Source organism: Mustela lutreola, chromosome 7 (assembly GCF_030435805.1).
Source record: "Mustela lutreola isolate mMusLut2 chromosome 7, mMusLut2.pri, whole genome shotgun sequence".
Classification (NCBI taxonomy): Eukaryota; Metazoa; Chordata; class Mammalia; order Carnivora; family Mustelidae; genus Mustela; species Mustela lutreola.
The window spans coordinates 69,372,522-69,391,804 of record NC_081296.1 but is presented as its reverse complement, the minus strand read 5'-3'; the positions used below and the strand labels follow the sequence as shown (position 1 = coordinate 69,391,804).

The window sequence follows — 19,283 nt, the reverse complement described above, 5'->3', positions numbered from 1 at the left end:
TTCTTTCTATCTTCCATTTCTCTTCTTATGTTCATGTTTTCTTTTACCTCCTCTTGAGCATATTTGTAACATTTAAAATAGCTGCTTTAATCCTTGTCAGCTCATCCTATCATCTCTGTCATTTCTAGATCTAGTTCTATTGATTGACATTTTCCTGGTTATGAGTCATATTTTCCTGCTTCTTTACATGCTTGGTAATTTTATTAAGTAGACATTATTTGTTATTATTTTTTTGAGAGAGAGAGTGTGTGTGTGTGTGAGGAGGGAGAGGGATAGAGGGAGAAAGAGAGAGAATCTTAAGCAGGATCTACGCTCAGTGTAGAACTTGACTGGGGCTTGATCTCACAACTCTGAGATCACGACCTACATTGAAATCAAGAGTCGGACTCTTACCCAACTGAGCCCCCAGGTGCCCCTATAGTAGATATTTTTTAGAGCAGTTTTGGGATTCATTGCCATTGCAGATAATGAAGAACAGTTCTAATATGACCTTGTGAAGGTATAGCTGAAAAATCAAGACAATATAACCTTCTGGGCTTAAGGAACAATTAAAGGCATAGGAGGGGAAGGTACTTTTCCCATATGGAAAATTTATGTGTCCAGGGAAAAATTAAAAGATGCTAAATATCATCATATTTAGATGCAGTCCCTTCAACTCTATTAGCTGAAGCTTTGACTATATTCTTCAGTATAAACCATGGAAGGGTGGCAGCAAAGTTGACCAAATAATGTCAACAAATTGAACTGGAACTTACACTGATTTATCTTTTATTTTTTTTTTAAAGATTTTATTTACCTATTTGTCAGAGATCTCTCTAGGCAGAGAGAGAGGGGAAAGCAGGCTCCCCACTAAGCAGAGAGCCCAATGTGGGGCTCAATCCCAGGACAGAGATCCTGACCTAAGCCAAAGGCAGAGGCTTAACCCACTGAGCCACCCCAGCTGCCCCACTGATTTCTCTTTTAAATGAGAGTCACATTTCCACATGAGGAGGTAATAGGGGAGCAGGGGATGGAAAAGAACTTGTGAGAAGCTACATGGCCAGTCCTGAAACAGACTCCATGTTTTTTTTTTTTTTTTTAATATTTTACTTATTTATTTGACAAAGATCACAAGTAGGCAGAGAGGCAGACAGAGAGAGAGAGAGAGAGAGAGAGGAGGAAGCAAGCTCCCTGCCGAGCAGAGAGCTCGATTCGGGGCTCGATCCCAGGACCCTGGGATCATGACCCGAGCCGAAGGCAGAGGCTTTAACCCACTGAGCCATCCAGGCACCCCCAGCCTCCATGTTCTGATACACCATTGGGATGTACCAGTCGAAAATGAGCTACACTCCTTGAAGACAGGGATGTCTTTCATTTCTGTGTATGCATCTAACCCATTGCCTGGTTAATCTCAGGGGCCTGACACGTATCACTGAATGAGTGCTGAATGGCTGAATGAAGAGACATAGTAATTCATGCTGGCAATGTGGTGTGGTGTATCCCTTGGGAAATCTGCAGCCTTCTCCCGATTCTGATATCGTGCCCACCTTTGTCTAAGCATCACTGTGTGTGCATGCAGGCATGTGCATACACACAAAAACACACACCTCCCTTTTACGAGGGACTCAGCTCCCAAAAAATTATCACCGTAAGAGTCACCTGAGTCTCATGTCAAACTGTGAGTCACTAGGACTGACAGTCTGCGGAAATCTTTTCCACAGGTTAAAGACAACTCATGTCAGCACAAATTTAATGATCATCTACTTTGTGCCCAGCATTATGCTGGAAACAAAGAAATGCAAGAAAAGTGTCCTCTGAGAGTCCTACTCCAGAGGGATGTGTGATCTGGCTGACAAGATCTACAAATGCAGGAAATCCCAGAGAGCTCCATCCATTGATAAAATATGTAGCAGTGACTGGGATTAAGTGAGAACATGGGAAGGGAGGTTAGTGTGGTGTGAAGTAGGCAGTGAAAACTCACAGAGAAAGATGCACTGAGAATGAGCTGTTGCCTGGATGCTTGGCGAAGTTGCAACAGTGTGGCCTGTTGCTAGAAGCATGGGGATGCTTTGAGATCAGAGAAACATGGGCTTAAATCCTGCCCCAGCTCTCCTCTTTCTGCCATGTGACCTCAACCTCTCTAAGCTTCAGGTTTCTCCTCTTTAAAGTGGGGATAACTCCAGTATTGTGGAGATAGTTTAATGAGATCATGCCTGTGCAGTGCCTGGCACTGTAATGATGGTGATGCCTTCAGCTGGCAAGGAAGACAAGCACAACTGGGGATGTGTTTACAAACAGCGAGGTCCCTACACTGTTGGTGGGAATGCAAGCGGGTGTAGTCACTCTGGAAAACAGCATAGAGTTTCCTCAGAAAGTTGAAAATAGAGCTACCCTATGACCCAGCAATTGCAGTACTGGGTATTTACACTAAGGATACAAATGTAGTGATCCAAAGGGGCATGTGCACCCGAATATTTATAGCAGCAATGCCCACAATAGCCAAACTATAGAAAAAGCCTAGATGTCCATCAACAGATGAATGGATAAAGAAAATGTGTTATATATATATACAATGGAAAACTATGCAGCCATCCAAAAATCTTGTCATTTGCAACAACGTGGATGGAATTAGAGGATATTATGCTAAGCGAAAGTCAATCAGAGAAAGACAATTATCCTATGATCTCACTGATATGAGGAATTTGAGAAACAAGACAGAGGATCATAGGGGAAGGGAAGGGAAAGATGAAACGATGAAGCTGGAGAGGAAGAGAAACCGTAAGAGACTCTTAATGTCAGGAAACAAACTGAGGGTTGCTGGAGGGGAGTGGGGTGAGAGGGATGGGGTGGCTGGGTGATGGACACTGGGGATGGTATGTGATACGGGGAGTCCTGTGAATTGTGTAAGACTGATTAATCACAGACCTGTACCCCTGAAACAAGTAATACATTGTATGTTAATAAGTTATCAATGGAAAAAAAAAAAAAAAAGCAGCAGCAGCGAGGTCTCCATACAGGCCCAAGATTCAAATTCAGAAGTTGTGGGCACACAGGGAGAGACAAGTCCATGACAGAGGATGAGCTCTTTGTGGGAGGACAAAGCAGGCAGGACAAAGGGAGCAAGAACCCAGGAAAAATATGTGTGTACAGCCTCATGCAGTTCTGGGCGCTGTTAGCTCCTTTAGTGATGTGGAGGCTAAAGGAGGCTCACTCCCCTCACTCACTCACTCCTCACCCTAAACATTGTTTAGAATGTTAACAACCATTCTTGCCCCACGTGGCCTCACTGGGACAGGCTGTTGTCCCCCATCCCAGGCCTCTCATAAGCCAGGGGTGGGAACAGAGGAGGGAAAATCCATCACCTCTCCAAAGCTTACAGTCAAGCTTACTCAAAGCGTGGTGCACAGTCATTACGATAGCACTGGGTGTCAAGTCAGAAATCACCAGAAAGGGGAAGAGAGTCCTGGAACACTCATTCACCTGTCTAGCAACATTGCACCAAATCAAAACAGGTCTGGCTCTGTGTTGTTAATGGCTGTATAATGGTAAAGATGGATATTACACAAACTCTGCCCTTAGGAGGGCCTACGTGCAAACAAATCATTACAAGCCGTGTGCTATATCTACCAGAGAACTTCAGAATGCTGTGAGAATAATGACCTGTGTTCAGGTGGAAAGGTCAGTCTGGCCTTGTTAAGCAGGAGTTGACACCACCACCAACATTCCAACTGGCTGTTTGTGATCAGTCAGGGTGAATTTCGGAGGCTTGCTTCCTGCTCTCCCTGCCCACCCTCCTTGGTGCCTCCTCTGAGTATCCTTTTACCCACCCTCCTGACCGTAATCTTAGCAGAAATGTGTTCTGTGCAATGGTCCCGAGTCATCTGGTGCTCTCGCCTTCCTCCTGTCTCATGTTCCTTTAGTGGCAGCTTTTCCAAACTTCTCCCTCCCCTATGAGGCTGTCCTTTGTTACCTCCACTCACAATTCACCTATCAGCTCTGCTCCCTCCCTGCCCTCATTCCTTGGTCCTGCACAGACCTGCCACTCCAAGAGAGCACCAGGTTCCCCTTTGGGCTTCTCTCCTCACTGTTCCAAGGTATATCCAGAGATGTGCCCCCACCCTGACCTGGAGAGGCTTGGTGCCAATATTTGATCACATAGGAAAATGCTTGATATGTTTAATAAGGTGAAAATACTAGAGCACTGAACTGTGTGCATAATACTGGGAGACAGGCTCAGAATTGAGCACGAGCTCAGCAGTGTAATCAGGATTTGAGTGACAGGTCTGTAACAGGCCTAGCTGTGTGACTTTGGTCGAGGTTGCTAACTTTTCTTAGCCTCTGAGTCTTAATCTTTAACATGAGGATAATAATAGCAGCTTCTGTGTACAGTTGTCCTGAAGGTAACTTAGCAACATGCCTGGCACGTGTGATTATTATTGAATCATTATTATTATTACTATGTTACTACTACTACTACTATTATTATTATTATTGAATGGGGTCGACCGCCAATGCGGGACTTGAAGGGAGAGGGCCCCCAGAACATTGGTGGTAGAATATTGCTGCACTTAAAGAGTACCGAAGAGGGGAAATATGGGGACAAAGCAAAAGAAGTTGGCTGGCAAAGGGAAGAGATGTCTCATGAATAAAAACAAGGTTGTACCTCCTTCCTAGAATTTCTCCATTGGGTACAAATTCTCAACTTTTCTAAGCATTTGTTACATAGTTTCCTTCCTTTTCTGCCTTCCTTTGTGAGGCTTTCCTTGATAAGCTTCCAAGACACCCATGGAAAAGGGGGAATCCAAACCACAGACCTCTTTTCTAAGAATTTGATGGTCCGAGTCAAAATCCTAGCTATTTGGCTTGAAGATGGAGATTCAAGACCAAAAGGGAAGAGACCGAGTCAGGCCACTGAGTCTTGCGAAGGAGGTGTGCCTGTCCCCTCCTGCTTGCAGGCAGGAGAACTCACAACTTGCTTGGCCTTGGTAGTGCTTGTCTGAGCAACCAGAAGCTTAAACTTTGCCCAGAGTCTCTTCAATGAGCCCCAGAGAGGAGCTCAGGAAGGTGGGAAGAGAGGTTGGCAATATCACCAACCCATGGCCCCAACAGCTCCTGACAGGTCCTGGGAGTGCCAAATGAGTGGCTTCCCTGGGCTCAAAGAATCCATAGGATTCCTGAATCCATAGGAAAAATCCATGAGATTTTAATTTTCTCTTTCTGCAGTAATGAGGTGCCTGGGGATCCCTACCCGCGTGATCACCAACTTTGATTCTGGCCACGACACAGATGGAAACCTGATCATAGATGAATATTATGACAGCACGGGCAGGATCTTGGAGAATAAGAAGAAGGACAGTGTCTGGTGAGAAACAACCTCCCCATCTCTTTCTGGGGCAAACCCCTCCAGGAGAGAGTGGGGCAGGACTGCACCCATGAGCCTGCTGCCCTCTCATGGCCCCTCCACATTCACCAGTCCCAGGGCTCTGTATCCCCAACTTGAAGGCTGAGCCTCAGCTGAACACAAAACTGATTCTGCGTTTAGAATCTTCACATCACAAGACTTTTCTGCCCTGGGTGACATTTCCTTCTGTCATCTCTTTGTCAGCAGCACATACAGGGCCATGAGGATCTTTTGAAGGGAGTGAGAGAGAGATTTTAACCTCAGTTAGTTTGGGAAGTCTTCACTCTCTGTTCCCAGAAGAAAACTCTCTTCTGAGCAAGCTGAGGCTCACACGAGGAAGAGCTGCCACCACTCACCCATGGAGGTCTGATGGCCTCGGGTGCACTAAATCTGTCTTTCTGTTTAGCAGTCCATTTGCCCTCCGCCCCCTATCTTGCTCTGGAAAGAACACAAGCACTACAAACTCTCCCTTAGTGTCATTTGACATTGACTCCTCCGGCTTTTCCTTTAGGAATTTTCACGTGTGGAATGAGTGCTGGATGGCCCGAAAGGATCTCCCTCCTGGATATGGAGGCTGGCAGGTGCTGGATGCCACACCTCAGGAGACAAGCAATGGTGAGGCTGTTCAGAAGGTGGAACCCACTCCCACAGAATCTGCCCTTGCCCCTGCCTGACCCTGTGGCAACCAACCACTGTGGCTCTTCTGTTCTCCTCAGGCCTCTACTGCTGCGGCCCTGCCTCCGTCAGAGCCATCAAAGAGGGAGAGGTGGAACTGAACTATGACACAGCATTTGCCTTTTCCATGGTGAATGCTGACTGCATGTCCTGGCTTGTCTATGGAGGGAAGGAACAGAAGATTCACCGGGACACGAATACTGTTGGCAATTTTATCAGCACCAAGAGCATTCAAAGTGACGAGCGAGATGACATCACGGAGAACTACAAATACATAGAAGGTATGACGGAGCCAGCCCCCACCAGAGACCAAGCCCTGGGGACACCTTCCCTAGGGAACCTCCCAGCAGCTGGGGAACCAGATGGAATCTGAAGGACAGAACCTGGGTCCACTGTCTCCTCAGTTTTAGGATCCCAACTGAGATGTTCCCACTGCCTCACTTCCTTGTGCCCACCGCCACCCCCCGCCCCCATATCCCCACAGGCCAGTGAGCATTCTCCACAAGATGTTCACACTGACTGTAGGGCCACTGACAGGCATCCCACCAATAGCCTTTCTGAAAAGTTAGCCTCTGTCTCAAGATGGGAGGGGATTTAGTAAACACTATTCTATTAGTTAATTTAATGAATTTCATTTAACATATTGCCTAATTAACTTTGCCTAATTGAGTATTTGTAGGACAATCCAGACCACCAACCAGCACCAAGGCTAATATAAGGCCGAATGTTTACTCTGGACACCTACCTCCTGACGAGGTTAGATCTGAGACATGGGAGACCTGACAGGGGCTTCTTACTCAAGTCAGCAGGGGCGAATAGGCACCTAAAGTAGTCAGGCGTGAACTTATTCTCAAGATCTGAGAAACACCAACCACTAGGTTCAACCCCCAGGGAGCCAAGGGAAAGCATAGTCTTTGAGGACCAGAAGCTGAGTGAGGAGCAAGAGTGAATCAGGAAAATGGGGGACTGGCGGGTAGCTGAGCAGTGGCTGGGAGTGCTGGCAAGTAGAATTAATCTGTGGTTTGTCTAAGTGGGCCTTTGGGACCCACAGAGAAGCTCCAGAATCTGAGCCTAAGAAGGGGTTTTACACAGCAAGAGGTAACCACTGAACACAGCCCAGCTGGCTATTTGCCATCCCCTTCACCTCCATCCACTGGGGGTTATCTTGGTTGGGGAACCCAGAACAGGTCCTGAGGCAAGGACTCAAGTACAAGTGGTTGATCTGTGAGGCCATCCAGCAAATACTGGCAGGAAGGAGAGTGAACAAGTGAGACAGGGGAGGGGAGAAAGCCAACACAGGGTGCCTCCTCAAGCTGGGTGGGCTTTGGCAGCATTTGCTAGAGGTCCACGGGGCTCCACTGTATTCTTGGGGGTTTGCAGCTATATTCCTGTGGGCCTGAGAGTGCTGCTCGGCTGGGCAGTATTTGATCTCCCACTCGGCCTGATGGCATCTGGGGGAAGAGCAGACCACAGGTGAGCTAAATCTAATTCACATCACTCTTGCTAAAGTAGATGCCTTGAGATCCTCTTTTGCCTGGAACTAGGCTTAGAAAGTGCCTCTGCTGGGGCGCCTGGGTGGCTCAGTGGGTTAAGCTGCTGCCTTTGGCTCAGGTCATGGTCCCAGGGTCCTGGGATCGAGCCCTGCATCGGGCTCTCTGCCCAGCAGGGAGCCTGCTTCCTTCTCTCTCTCTCTGCCTGCCTCTCTGCCTGCTTCTGATCTCTCTCTGTCAAATAAATAAATAAAATCTTAAAAAAAAAAAAAAAAGTGCCTCTGCCTGGGGGAGAATGTGGGGACGCACTGAAGGGGTGGGACATACACTGGGGTCAGTGAGTGCTACGTGAATACAGCTGCTAGGATTATTAGGGAAGCTCAGGTGAGTATTCCTGCATATCCTGGCCACAGTACCACCTACAACTGAAGTCAGGCCTCTCTGGGAATTCAGCTTGCTTGAATTTTACTTTACTTTACTTTCTCTTCTCTTCTTTCCTTCCTTTCTTTCTTTTCTTTTCTTCTTTCTTTTCTCTCTTTTCTTTCTTTCTTTTTGTCTTCCTCATTTTGGGGCCTTTATCTTTTACATGGGGAAGTCAGAATAGAATCTAATGACCATGAGCACAGATTTTTGTGTTGGGCATATTTGGTTTCCACCTGGATTCTGCCCCTTCCATGTTGTGGGACTTGGACAAGTGACGGGACCTCTCTGAGCCCCATTTTACTCAACTGTATATGGATTGTATTGTTGTTGGTGGTGAGGATGTGTAGAAAGGGGGATCCTTATGCAAGGATTGTTAGGAATGCAAGGTGGTGCAGCCACTGTGGCAAACAGTATGGAGGTTCCTCAAAAAATTAAATATAGAGCTACCATTTGACTCAGCAATTGCACATTTGAGTATTTGTCTGAAGAAAACTAAAACACTAACTTTAACCTGAAATGATACGTGCACCCCCTTATTCACTGCAGCATTATTCAGGATAGCTAAGCTATGGAAATAGCCCAAGTGTCCACTGAGGGATGAATGGATAAACAAAATGTGATATACATACATATATATACACACACATACATACATACATACATACATACACATACATGATGGAATATTTTTCAATCACAAAACAACAATGAAATCTTGCCGTTTACAACAATATGGATGGACCTCGAGGGCATTATGCTAAGTGAAATGAGACAAAGACAAATACTGTATGATTTCCTCTCTTAAATGTGGAATCTAAAAAAAAGAAAAGAAAAGAAGCCAAGTTCATGGATACAGAATACAGATTGGTGGTTACCAGAGGTGGGGGCGGGAAGGGAGAAATGGGTAAAGTAGGTAAATAAACAATTAAGTAAAACAGTGCTAGTGATTTAAAGAAAAATAGTTCTAGGCCTTCCATGGCACCAAAGAGAAGGTCCAGAAGGCCTTCCCTTTCTCCAGTGAGGAGCATTGGGCTCCCTGCTCAGTGGGGAGCCTGCTTCTCCCTATGCCCCTCCCCCCACAGTGTGTTCTCTCTCTCTCTCCTTCTCTCAAGAAAATAAATAAAATCTTAAAGAAAAGAAAGAACCTGATGAATAGTAGGGAATGTCTGTTGTTGGAAATGAGGGTTTTAACAGCTCTGCAGTGTTTGGCCAAGGCTGTCCTCCCTGAGAAGGACAGCTAATACTGTCTCTGCCCTTCCAGGTTCTCCCCAGGAGAGGCAGGTGTTCCTGAAGGCTCTTCAGAAGCTGAAGGCTGGAAGGTCTGAAGACCCCCACCAAGCAGACTCACAATATTCCACACCTGAGCCACGGAGCGGGGACGGCCTTCGGGGCCTGAATACGCCTTCCCTTCGGCCTAGTGATGTTGTCCAGGTCTCCTTGAAATTCCAGCTGCTTGACCCTCCCCACATGGGCCAGGACATACGCTTTGTCCTGCTGGCCCTCAACATGTCACTCCAGTTCAAGGACCTCAAAGTGAACCTGAGTGCCCAGTCCCTCCTGCATGATGGCAGCCCCCTGCCGCCCTTCTGGCAGGACACAGCCTTCATCACACTCTCTCCTGAAGAAGGTATGGGCTCTGGGTCTGGGCATGGGGACAGTCTGGGTACACAGAGTGGGCTATGGAAATACCAGTGGAGACAAGCCAGATGCCACAGTTCTGGGGACAGACCTCTGTGACAATAGTCTTAATTTTCCCTTTGGTGCAGATTCCTTCCACCCCCTTCCCTCTTTTCTCTTGCTCCTCCTTCCTTCCCTTTACTACTTCAAGGAAGAAAGACTGGTTTAGTGGGGGAAGCCTGAGCTTTGGAGGCATATAGAACTTGGTTAGAACCTCAGCTCCTCCATTTACCAGGAGAATGACCCTGCGGAAACCATTTTGCCTCTCTTAACCTCAACCTCTCCAACTGAAAACCTAGAACCTGCTTCACTGGGGCTTAGTACATGTTGGTCCCCTCTTCCCCAAAGAAGGATCCCCCAGATCCAACCCAGGCCTAGTTGATTTTCCCAGCTACTTTCACCTCATCTTTTTGTTTTCTCCCTAGCAAAGACCCACTCCTGTAGAATTCCGTATTCCCAGTATAGCCAGTACCTGTCAACAGATAAGCTGATCCGTATCAATGCCCTGGGCGAAGAGAAGAACAGTCCGGAAAAGATCCTGGTGGACAAGATCATCACCTTAGCCTATCCAGGCATCATAATTAATGTAAGTGGCCTGGGGGCTCCTGGCGATCTGCACTCATAGGGAGTGCAGCCCTCTGAGAGTCTGTTCAGGAAAGCAGCCCCTCTTTTCCACTGCCTCTTCTGGTGTCTCCAAATACCTTCCTCCCGGAAACATGAGATTCATCTGAAAACACTGGACAAGGTATCCATCCTCTTGCACCACCCAAGTTCTTACGGGTGGACCTTGAGCACGTGCCATGGAGAGGAAGGGAAGAGATCCTTCTCTTGTGCCACCTCCCACTGCTGGCCTTCCCCAGGGTCAACATGAGGAACTATGGGCTCAAATGGGAAGAACCTGAGTGGAGAGAAAAGCACTGCCTGAGGTCAGCTCAGGTGTGATTTGCCATTCCTTGGCTGTGCATTCTTGGACAAGTCCCTGAGCCTCTGCTTCTTGAACTGTCAGATGAGAAGATTAGACTAGCTGGCTTCTGAGGACACTGCCTGCTGTGACACTCTGTGATCCTCTGAGTGGGAAGACTTCATGGGTCCGAGGCTCTTCAGTGCTGCCTCCCTGAGGCCAAGCAGCCTCCTAGATCCTGCCAAGCGAGCCTGTGGTGCCCCCTGGTGGGGCGCATCTGGCAAATCAAGCCACTGGAGTCTTACTCTAGGGAGTGTTTCCAAAAGGGCCTCCAGGTTTCCTGAGACTATTTCCATCTCTCTACATCCTTGAATGTTCCATTGCTCTTCACTCACACACTGGGGTGAAAAGAAATGAGCCCGTTATGTCATGAGGGAGAAAAGGGATGGAGCAGAGTTGCAGTAAGAAAGTGCTAAAGAAGATTCTCTCCACTCAAATTATGCATGAGAATCTTGGATGAGATCTTTGGAGCAGAGGAAACATCACTAGAGATCCCAATTTACCTGATTGTTCCATATGTTGGGTTGAAGGATATAAAATACTTCATACAAACATCTATGGACGGATAAATGAAGCACAGTTTTACTTAACAATATCTCGTGTGGTATACACTGATATTTTCTTCTATTTCATTTTTTAAAAAACATTAATGACAACCCGTCAAGTTGGCTTTAAGCCATAGCTGAAAAAACATGGGCCACAGAAGTCCAGCTCTTCAGGAAACAGATCTGCAGAGCAAGGCCCTCTGTAAACGTTTGTTGAATTAGGGAATGAGATTAATCTTCTGCTCCCTTCTTCTCCTCTGGATCTCCCTGTTTAGGTTTTAGGAGCTGCCGTTGTGAACCAGCCACTCTCCATCCAGGTGCTGTTTTCAAACCCCCTCTCAGAGTATGTGGAAGACTGTGTGCTGACTATGGAAGGAAGTGGGCTCTTCAAGAAACAGCAGAGAGTCCTGTGAGTGCTGGCTGTACGTGGCCTTTGCCCCCATCTTATCTTGGGGTTCTCACTAGCCTTCTTTCTGGTGACAGGCACTGGGGCCAGTCTCTAAAAACTCCAGGAAAGGAAAACGGTGGTTGCTGAGTGGAAAAGAGCTCTGGAGTTCTCACAATGCCTATGGTCTTCTAACATTCTCTTTTCTCTGCTACAGCATTGGAGTCCTCAAACCTCAACACAGGGCCAGCATCACTTTGGAGACTGTCCCCTTCAAGAGTGGCCAAAGGCAGATCCAAGCAAATCTGAGGAGCAACAAGTTTAAGGACATCAAGGGTTACAAGAATGTTTATGTAGACTTGATGTTATAAATTCTAGAACAGTAAGCCAGATGCATGGATATTGAGCAAGCTCAAATGCAAGCTGTGCCACTCCCCACCACAACAGAGGCTTTACAGGGCTCCAAAGGAAGCAGCAGAGGAGAGATGGATAATCCCTTGGGCCATTTGCACAGCTCCCCAGGACTCTGATAGGAGTGCAGGGACTCTATGGTGTCCAATCCAGAAGTGTGAGATAGCACAGAGGTCTGAGGACACTGGCTGGACTTGGTCATGACTTACTGTCCTCCCCCTCCAAACTGGCTGAGAAGCTCACTGTCATTTTGTCATTGCAGTGACTAGTGCCCTAGTCCTAATAAACTTCAGTCTTTGTTCTCACCCTCTTTGCACCCATGGAGTCATCACTTGCCCTGCAGCAGCCCCTACCTGGATGCTGGGAGTGTCCTACTGTTACAATGCCCAAGTCCATTCCTGGGTGAGTCACTGGGTGCCCACTATATGCCAGGCACTGCTCTGAGTGTAGCAGAGAAGACAGTAAACAAAGAAAAGGCTCTGTCCCCATGGAGTTTACATTCTGTTGATGGTGGAGGGGGGATACAGACAATCAACATGTCAACAGGTAAGTAAGGTATCTACAGATGATGTGTCAGTCATGATCTACTCTCTTCATATCTTGGGGGGAGAAAGCCTATGAGATCTCTCACTTGGCCTTCCTTTGAATCGCTTTCCATATCACATCCAAGATGTCCCCCAATCTTAACAGTTCCAGCCTCTTGGCTCAAAGTCTGCCAGGACCTTGTGGTGCTGGGTGGACCTGGAATGACCATGGTTCCAGAGAAAAAGCTGGCTGACCAATGCAGTGAAGCAGATTTTTTGGTAGGAAATGAAGTACTCTCAGAACTTTCTATTGGCTGTAGCTGTGTATATGCTCCTTCTGGACACAAAGCATCTCCAATCATTACCTCGTCCCAGAAGCACCACTTTCTCAGGTTAAGCGCCAAGTTCTCGATGGGGAAAGCATGAAGCGTCTGCCCTCCAGGGACTAGCTCCAGGACTGAGACAGTTATGTTGGGCATATATTAAATGCACACACATGAAATAAATACTTCAATCATATATAAACAAACGAGTAAGTGTAACTGATCAGAGGGAGAGAAGAGGGTGTGGTGAGAATTACTTAGCGGGTTGAGGTCTTCTTCAAGAGTAAGCTGAGAACCAGGAGAACCTGGACAGCAGGGATTGGGAAGTAATATATAATTATTTCATTCTGTAACTGTTGCTTAACAATTGTGAAAATTGATTTCAGGAAAACATTGTGGATGGGAACACCTTACAGAGAGAGGGGGCTCTGAAGTACTTGGAACATTTCAACTACTACACCCTCAGACTCTTTTATGAATCTTGATTTTAACACTACATTCATTAACTCTTTCACTTGGCAAATATTCAGAGTTTCTACTAGGGGCTAGGCCCTGAGCTAGGCACTGAGGACAAAAGAAGGACCAGGGCCTGTCCTCAAGGAGCTCAAGTCTAAGCATGTGTTGGATGAAAAATGAACAGGAGGTTATAAGACAGAGTGATGAGAACTACTGTTGGAGTGAGTGTAGGGTGTTGTGGGAGCATGAGGAGGTACAGCTTGTCTAATCTTAGGACTGTGAATCAAGGAAGGATTCCTGGAGGGAGTGGCATTTAAGCTAAAAGACCAGGAGCTAGCCAAATAGACTCAGGGTCAAAGGGGATGGGGCGGAGTAAAGCAGTCAGGAATTGCAATCAGTCAGATAGCCAGAGATCAGATATGGAAGAGATAAGAAGCAGAAAAAATAAGGCTAGAGACAAGAGAAGAAAAGTTTCAGGCAGGCAGTCTATTTAGACAGTGATCACCTGCAGGTATCTGTTTCCTGTAAGTCTTGGATCACAGTCATACCTGCAGTGTCAGTGCTTAGAGCAGATTTTGTTTTGCAGAGCTGAGCAGACTTCATGTGATCTGAGAAGCATGTAAAGGACAAATAGTTCTCTACCCTAGTCTGTCATAGGAGCTTGCAATTCCAACCAGAGTCATTCCTCTGAGTTAATAAAGCCTTCCCTCAATGTCAAGGTTGTCTTTCAACTCTTCATTTAACATTTATTGAGAATCTATGTGTTGAATATTGTAGGTCCAAGTGATAGAGCATTAAACAAAGCAAACAAGGCAAAGGATTTGAATAGATATTTCTCCAAAGATGATAGACAAATAGCCACAAAGCAGACAAAAAGATTCTCAATATCACTAATCATGAGAAAATTTTAAGTCAAAACTACACTGAAACATTAAAAGTAAATGCGACACAATTCTGTAATTCCACTGCTGGAATTAAACAAAACAAAAACATAAGTTTAGAAAGATCTATGCACCCTTATGTTTACTGCAGCATTAGTTACAATAGCCAAGATATGGAAGTAATGCAAGGGTCCATCCATAGGTGAATGGATAAAGAAGATGTCACATACACACACACACACACACACACACAGGAATATTATTCAGCAAAACAAAACAAAACGACAGTGAGATGTTCCCACTTGACAACATGGATGGACTGAGAGAGGATTATGCCAAGTGAAATAGGTCAGATAGAGAAAGACATTCCTACATGATCTCACTTTCATGAAGAATCTAAGAAAAAATAGACAAAGCAGACAGACTCATAAATAGAACAAATGGATGGCTGGCAGAAGGCAAGAGAGTAGAGAAATGGGTAAAATGGGTGAAGAGGAGTGGGCAATACAGGCTTTCAGTTATGGAATGAATAGGTCATGGGAATAAAAGGTACAGCATAGGGAATACAGTCAATGGTACTATAATAGTATTATATGGTAATGGAAGGTAGCTACACTTGTGGTGATCATAGCATAACGTAAAGACTTGTCCAATCCCAGGCGCCTGGTTCAGTAGGTTAAGCATCTGCCTTCAGCTCAGATCATGATGTCAGGGTCCTGGGATTGAGTCCTACATCTGGCTCCCTGCTCAGCAAGGAGCCTGCTTCTCCCTCTCCCTCTGCCTCCCCCTGCTTGTGCTCTCTCTCTCTTTCTCTCTGTCAAATAAATAAATGAAATCTAAAAAAAAAAAAAAAAACTAAAACAAGACTTGTCCATAAGTCAAGCAGAGACAGTCAATTATCATATGGTTTCACTTAGTTGTGGAGCGTGACAAATAACATGGAGGACATAGGGAGATGGAGAGGAGAAGGAGGTTGAGGGAAATTGGAAGAGGAGATGAACCATGAGAGACTATGGACTCTGAAAAACAATCTGATGGTTTTGAAGGGGCAGGGGTGGGAGGTTGGAGGAGCCAGGTGGTAGGTATTAGGAGGGCACGTATTGCCCTCTGGGCACGTATTGCATGGAGCACTGGGTGTGGTACATAAACAATGAATTCTGTTACACTGAAAAGAAATTAAAAAAAAAAAAAAAAGACTTGTCCAATCCCTATACTGTACTGAACTAATGTAACACTGTGTGTCAACTATACTTCAAAAAAAGTCCTATGCTGAGATATTACCTTACACCCATGAGGATGGCTATCTAAAAAAAAAAAAAAAAAAAAAAACAAAAATAAAAACAGAAAATAACAAGTATTGGTGGGAATGTGTAGAAGTTAGAACTCTTGTGTGTTGTTTGTAGGCTTGTAAAATGGTGCAACCACTTTGGAAAACAGTATGGCAGTACCTCAAAAAGTTTAAAATACAACTACCGTATGATCCAGCAATTCCACTTCTGGGTATAGATCCAAAAGAACTGAAAGCAGCATTTCAAAGACAAATTTGCCCACCGTGTCCATAGCACTATTCACAATAGCCAGGAGGTAGAAACAACCCAAAAGTCCATCGTTGAAAGAATGGATAATCAAAATTCAGTATATACATACAATGGAATATAATGTAGCCTTAAAAGGAAGAGAATCCTGCCACAGCTACAACAAGGGATGAACCTTGAGGACATGATGCTACATGAAATAAGCCAGCCATAAAGGGATAAATACTGTATGATTCCACTTCTATGAAGTATCTAAATTAGTTAAATTAATGATATAGAAAGTAGAATGATGGTTACCAAAGCCTGAGACAAGGGAGCAGGGTAAGGGGATAGTAGCTGAATTAGTACAGAGTTTCAGTTCTGCAAGATGAAAAGATTCTCGTTCGAGATATCTTTCACAACAATGTAAACATACTTAACACTACTGAATTGTACACTTAAAAATGGTTAAGATGATACGGGTGCCTGGGTGGCTCAGTCAGTTAAGTGTCCAACTCTTGATTTCAGCTCAGGCCATAATCTCAGGGTTGTGAGATTGAGCCCTACTTTGGGCTCCACACTGGGTGTGAAATGTGCTTAAGATTTTCTCTCTTCCTCTCCCTCTGCCCCCTACCCATGATCTGCTTGAGCACATGTTTTCTCTACTTCTCTTTTTAAAAAAAAAAAAAAATGGTTAAAATGGTAAGTTTATGGTACGTGTTTTCTACCACAGAATTTTTTCTATGCTGTTCCAACATTTATAACCTTATTAGATAAATAATAGTGATAACAATAGCACCCATAACAATGTCAACAGGAATAAAAATCTCCATTGATTGAGTGCCTAAAAACAAACAAGCAAGACCGGGCTTCAGTCTTCTTAAGTGTTGGTCTATTTCCTATTACCTTTACTCTTGCGGAACAGTCCTCCAGTGATCCCAACTGAAAACTGGGGTGTTTATTGGGGCCCTTCATTCCTCATGGCTGTGGAACTCCAATTTTTATTCTCCAGTAATGTGAGATTGTCAGAAGATCTGCTCAGATTCTCAGGCTGTCATCTGCCAATTGTGAATCAGCAAATGTCCTAAAGGGAAAAGTGACATGCTGTTAGGCCCACCCTGCTCTGCTTCTCTTCTCCCTGAGATCTTGATCCCTCAAATCTGTGCTGCCCTGATGCTTTTAGGCAGAGTTTTGAAATATTTTATTCAGCTTTTCTGGTTACTGTCAACAAGGGTGATAGGATCAAGCTAGTCTGCTCTATCTAGAAGCAGAAATCCTTGAGATATATTTTTAAAGATGTTATTTATTTATTTGACAGACAGAGATCACAAGTAGGCACAGAGGCAGGCAAAGAGAGGGGGAAGCAGACTCCCTGCTGAGCAGAGAACCCCACAAGAGACTCGATCCCAGGACTCTGAGATCATGACCTGAGCCTAAGGTAGAGGCTTTAATCCACTGAGCCACCCAGGCGCCCCTTGCTTATTCCATTTAATGATGTAGTTTGGAGATTGTTCCCTATCAGTTTACGCAGAGCTACTTCATTCTTTTTCACATTAGCAGAGTTTTCTATTGAACACATCCTGTAATAGGTCTACCTAGTACCTTATTTATGAATGTTTATGTGGCTTCTGGTATTTTGCTATTTTAACTACAGTAAAATATTTAAGTATATCCATTGTACTATCCAGTACAATAATCAAACATGTAAAATGAAATTTATACAAGTATATCCATTGTAACAATGGATATACTTGTATAAATTTGTATAAATTTCATTTTACATGTTTGATTATTTGCATTAGAATATCTAGAAGTGAAATGGCTGAGTCAAAAGCAGAGGGATTTAAGTTTTGGGTAAATATTACTTAACTTTCCTTAGAAAGCTATACCAACTTAGGGGCACCTGGGTGGCTCAGTTGGTTAAGTGTCTACCTTTGTCAGGTCATGATTCCAGGGTCCTGGGAATCCCTGCTCGGCAGGGAGTCTATTTCTCCCTCTCTCTCTGCCCCTCCGCCCACTCCTTCTCTCTCTCTCTCAAATAAATAAATAAAATCTTTAAAAAAAAGGAAAGAAAGCTATTTCAACTTACATTCCTACCAGTACTTTTAGAGAGTAACTCCCTAGCCATCATTAACTCAGAAAGTTGACAAACTACTCTATCTTTGCCAGTCTGATAGGTGAAAGAAATAATATCCCAGGGTAGTTTAATTTTGCATTTCTATTAAATGAGGCTGGACATGTTCTCATGTATTTAAGAGACACCTGAATTTTCTTTTCTGTCATATCCTTCGCCTTTTTTTCTATTGATTTGTTGTTCCTTACTTATTGATTTGCAGATACCGTTTACATTAAGGAAAGTAAAAATTTGTGTTATGGGTTCTAAACATTTCTCCCAATTTGTTGTATATCTTTTTTTTAAAATTTTTTAAATTTATTTTCAGCATAACAGTATTCATTGTTTTTGTATCACACCCAGTGCTCAATGCAATCCGTGCCCTCTATAATACCCACCACCTGGTACCCCGACCTCCCACCCCCCGCCCCTTCAAAACCCTCAGATTGTTTTTCAGAGTTGTATATCGTCTAACTTTATGGAGTTTTCCAAGTAAAAAAATTTCAAGGAATAAAAATTATCTATTTTTTCTTTATGGCTTCTAAGGTTTGTGTTATATTTTAAAAAGCCTTCTCCTCGCTGACTTAACAGTGTCTATTATCTTTTCTTCTAGTATTTTTAGGATTTAATTTTTTACATTTTAGAGTTTTGATCCATCTGGAATTCATTTTGGTGTATGGTGAAAGATAGGAAATCAATTTTACTCTGCAACCTCATTGTCCCCAAACCATTTATTACTAAGTCCTTATCTTTCCCATTGATTCAAAGTGCCACGTTTAGCCCATATTTAATGTGTTTATTTTGGTCAATGTACTTTTTCAAATGTAGTGATATCGTACTATGGTTTAATATCTAGAAAGCTGGTTATACTACATAAGAAGTCAGAAATGTAGCATGACAAGGCCCACTAGACAGTAAAACACATCTTAGATGTTTTCATCTAAAACATCTTTATATCTTCTTAGATCTTTTTAGATTATATCTGATATCTTTTAGAAATTTTCTTTTGAACCTTAGAATCAGCTTTTCTAGTTTCAGAGAAAAAGCTTGTTAGAGTTGTTATTGGGAATGCATTAAACTTAAGAATAGCATTCTAAGTGATCTTTTATAATCATTTTTTTAGTTGATTTATGGTTTCCAGGTAAAAATCACATTATCTTCAAGTAATGAAAAATTTACCTCTTCATTTCTCATAAGAATCATTTTCAGGGGGAGTAAAAAAGCAGCAGCTTCATTTCTCCTCCTTCTTCTCCTTCCTCCTCCTTCCTCCTTCCTCCCTCCTCCTCCTCCTCCTCCTCCTCCTTCTTCTTCTTCTAACATAATAAAATTCTTCAAATGGGCAATGGCTCAAAGTTTAAAAAGTATAAACAGGAGAAAAATCATCTTCCTACCCCATTCTCCAGCTCTCCTCCCCACAGGCACCTGGTGTTCTTTGTAGTGTCTTTTATATCTTTCTACAGGTATCCCATATGCATGCAGGACAGCACGGCTGTCCCTGAGAGTGTTCCGGGTTGCACGTCTTAGA

At 44.2% G+C, this 19,283-nt stretch overlaps 2 protein-coding genes across 4 annotated transcripts in view; one reads left to right on the top strand and one right to left on the bottom strand.

Annotated features, from left to right (window-relative positions):
• The window catches only part of TGM5 (transglutaminase 5), a 35,287-nt gene extending 23,320 nt beyond the window's left edge, over positions 1-11,967 (top strand). The window contains exons 7-13 of the mRNA XM_059183410.1: positions 5,203-5,341; positions 5,892-5,995; positions 6,097-6,336; positions 9,230-9,595; positions 10,071-10,231; positions 11,427-11,560; positions 11,754-11,967. Of these exons, the coding sequence (XP_059039393.1) occupies positions 5,203-5,341; positions 5,892-5,995; positions 6,097-6,336; positions 9,230-9,595; positions 10,071-10,231; positions 11,427-11,560; positions 11,754-11,907 (1,298 nt within the window). The 3' untranslated portion in view covers positions 11,908-11,967. The remainder of the gene's footprint in view (positions 1-5,202; positions 5,342-5,891; positions 5,996-6,096; positions 6,337-9,229; positions 9,596-10,070; positions 10,232-11,426; positions 11,561-11,753) is intronic.
• The window catches only part of CCNDBP1 (cyclin D1 binding protein 1), an 85,197-nt gene that overhangs the window by 33,842 nt on the left and 32,072 nt on the right, over positions 1-19,283 (bottom strand). For 2 of the 3 annotated variants that reach the window (XR_009355534.1, XR_009355535.1), the window contains exon 12: positions 16,552-16,729. Coding sequence is in view for 1 of the 3 variants with exons in the window: in XM_059181319.1 (XP_059037302.1) it covers positions 16,684-16,729 (46 nt within the window). In the remaining 2 variants the exon portion in view is untranslated. Of the gene's footprint in view, positions 1-16,455; positions 16,730-19,283 lie in introns of those variants that run through there. The other variant, XM_059181319.1, reaches the window with a different exon arrangement.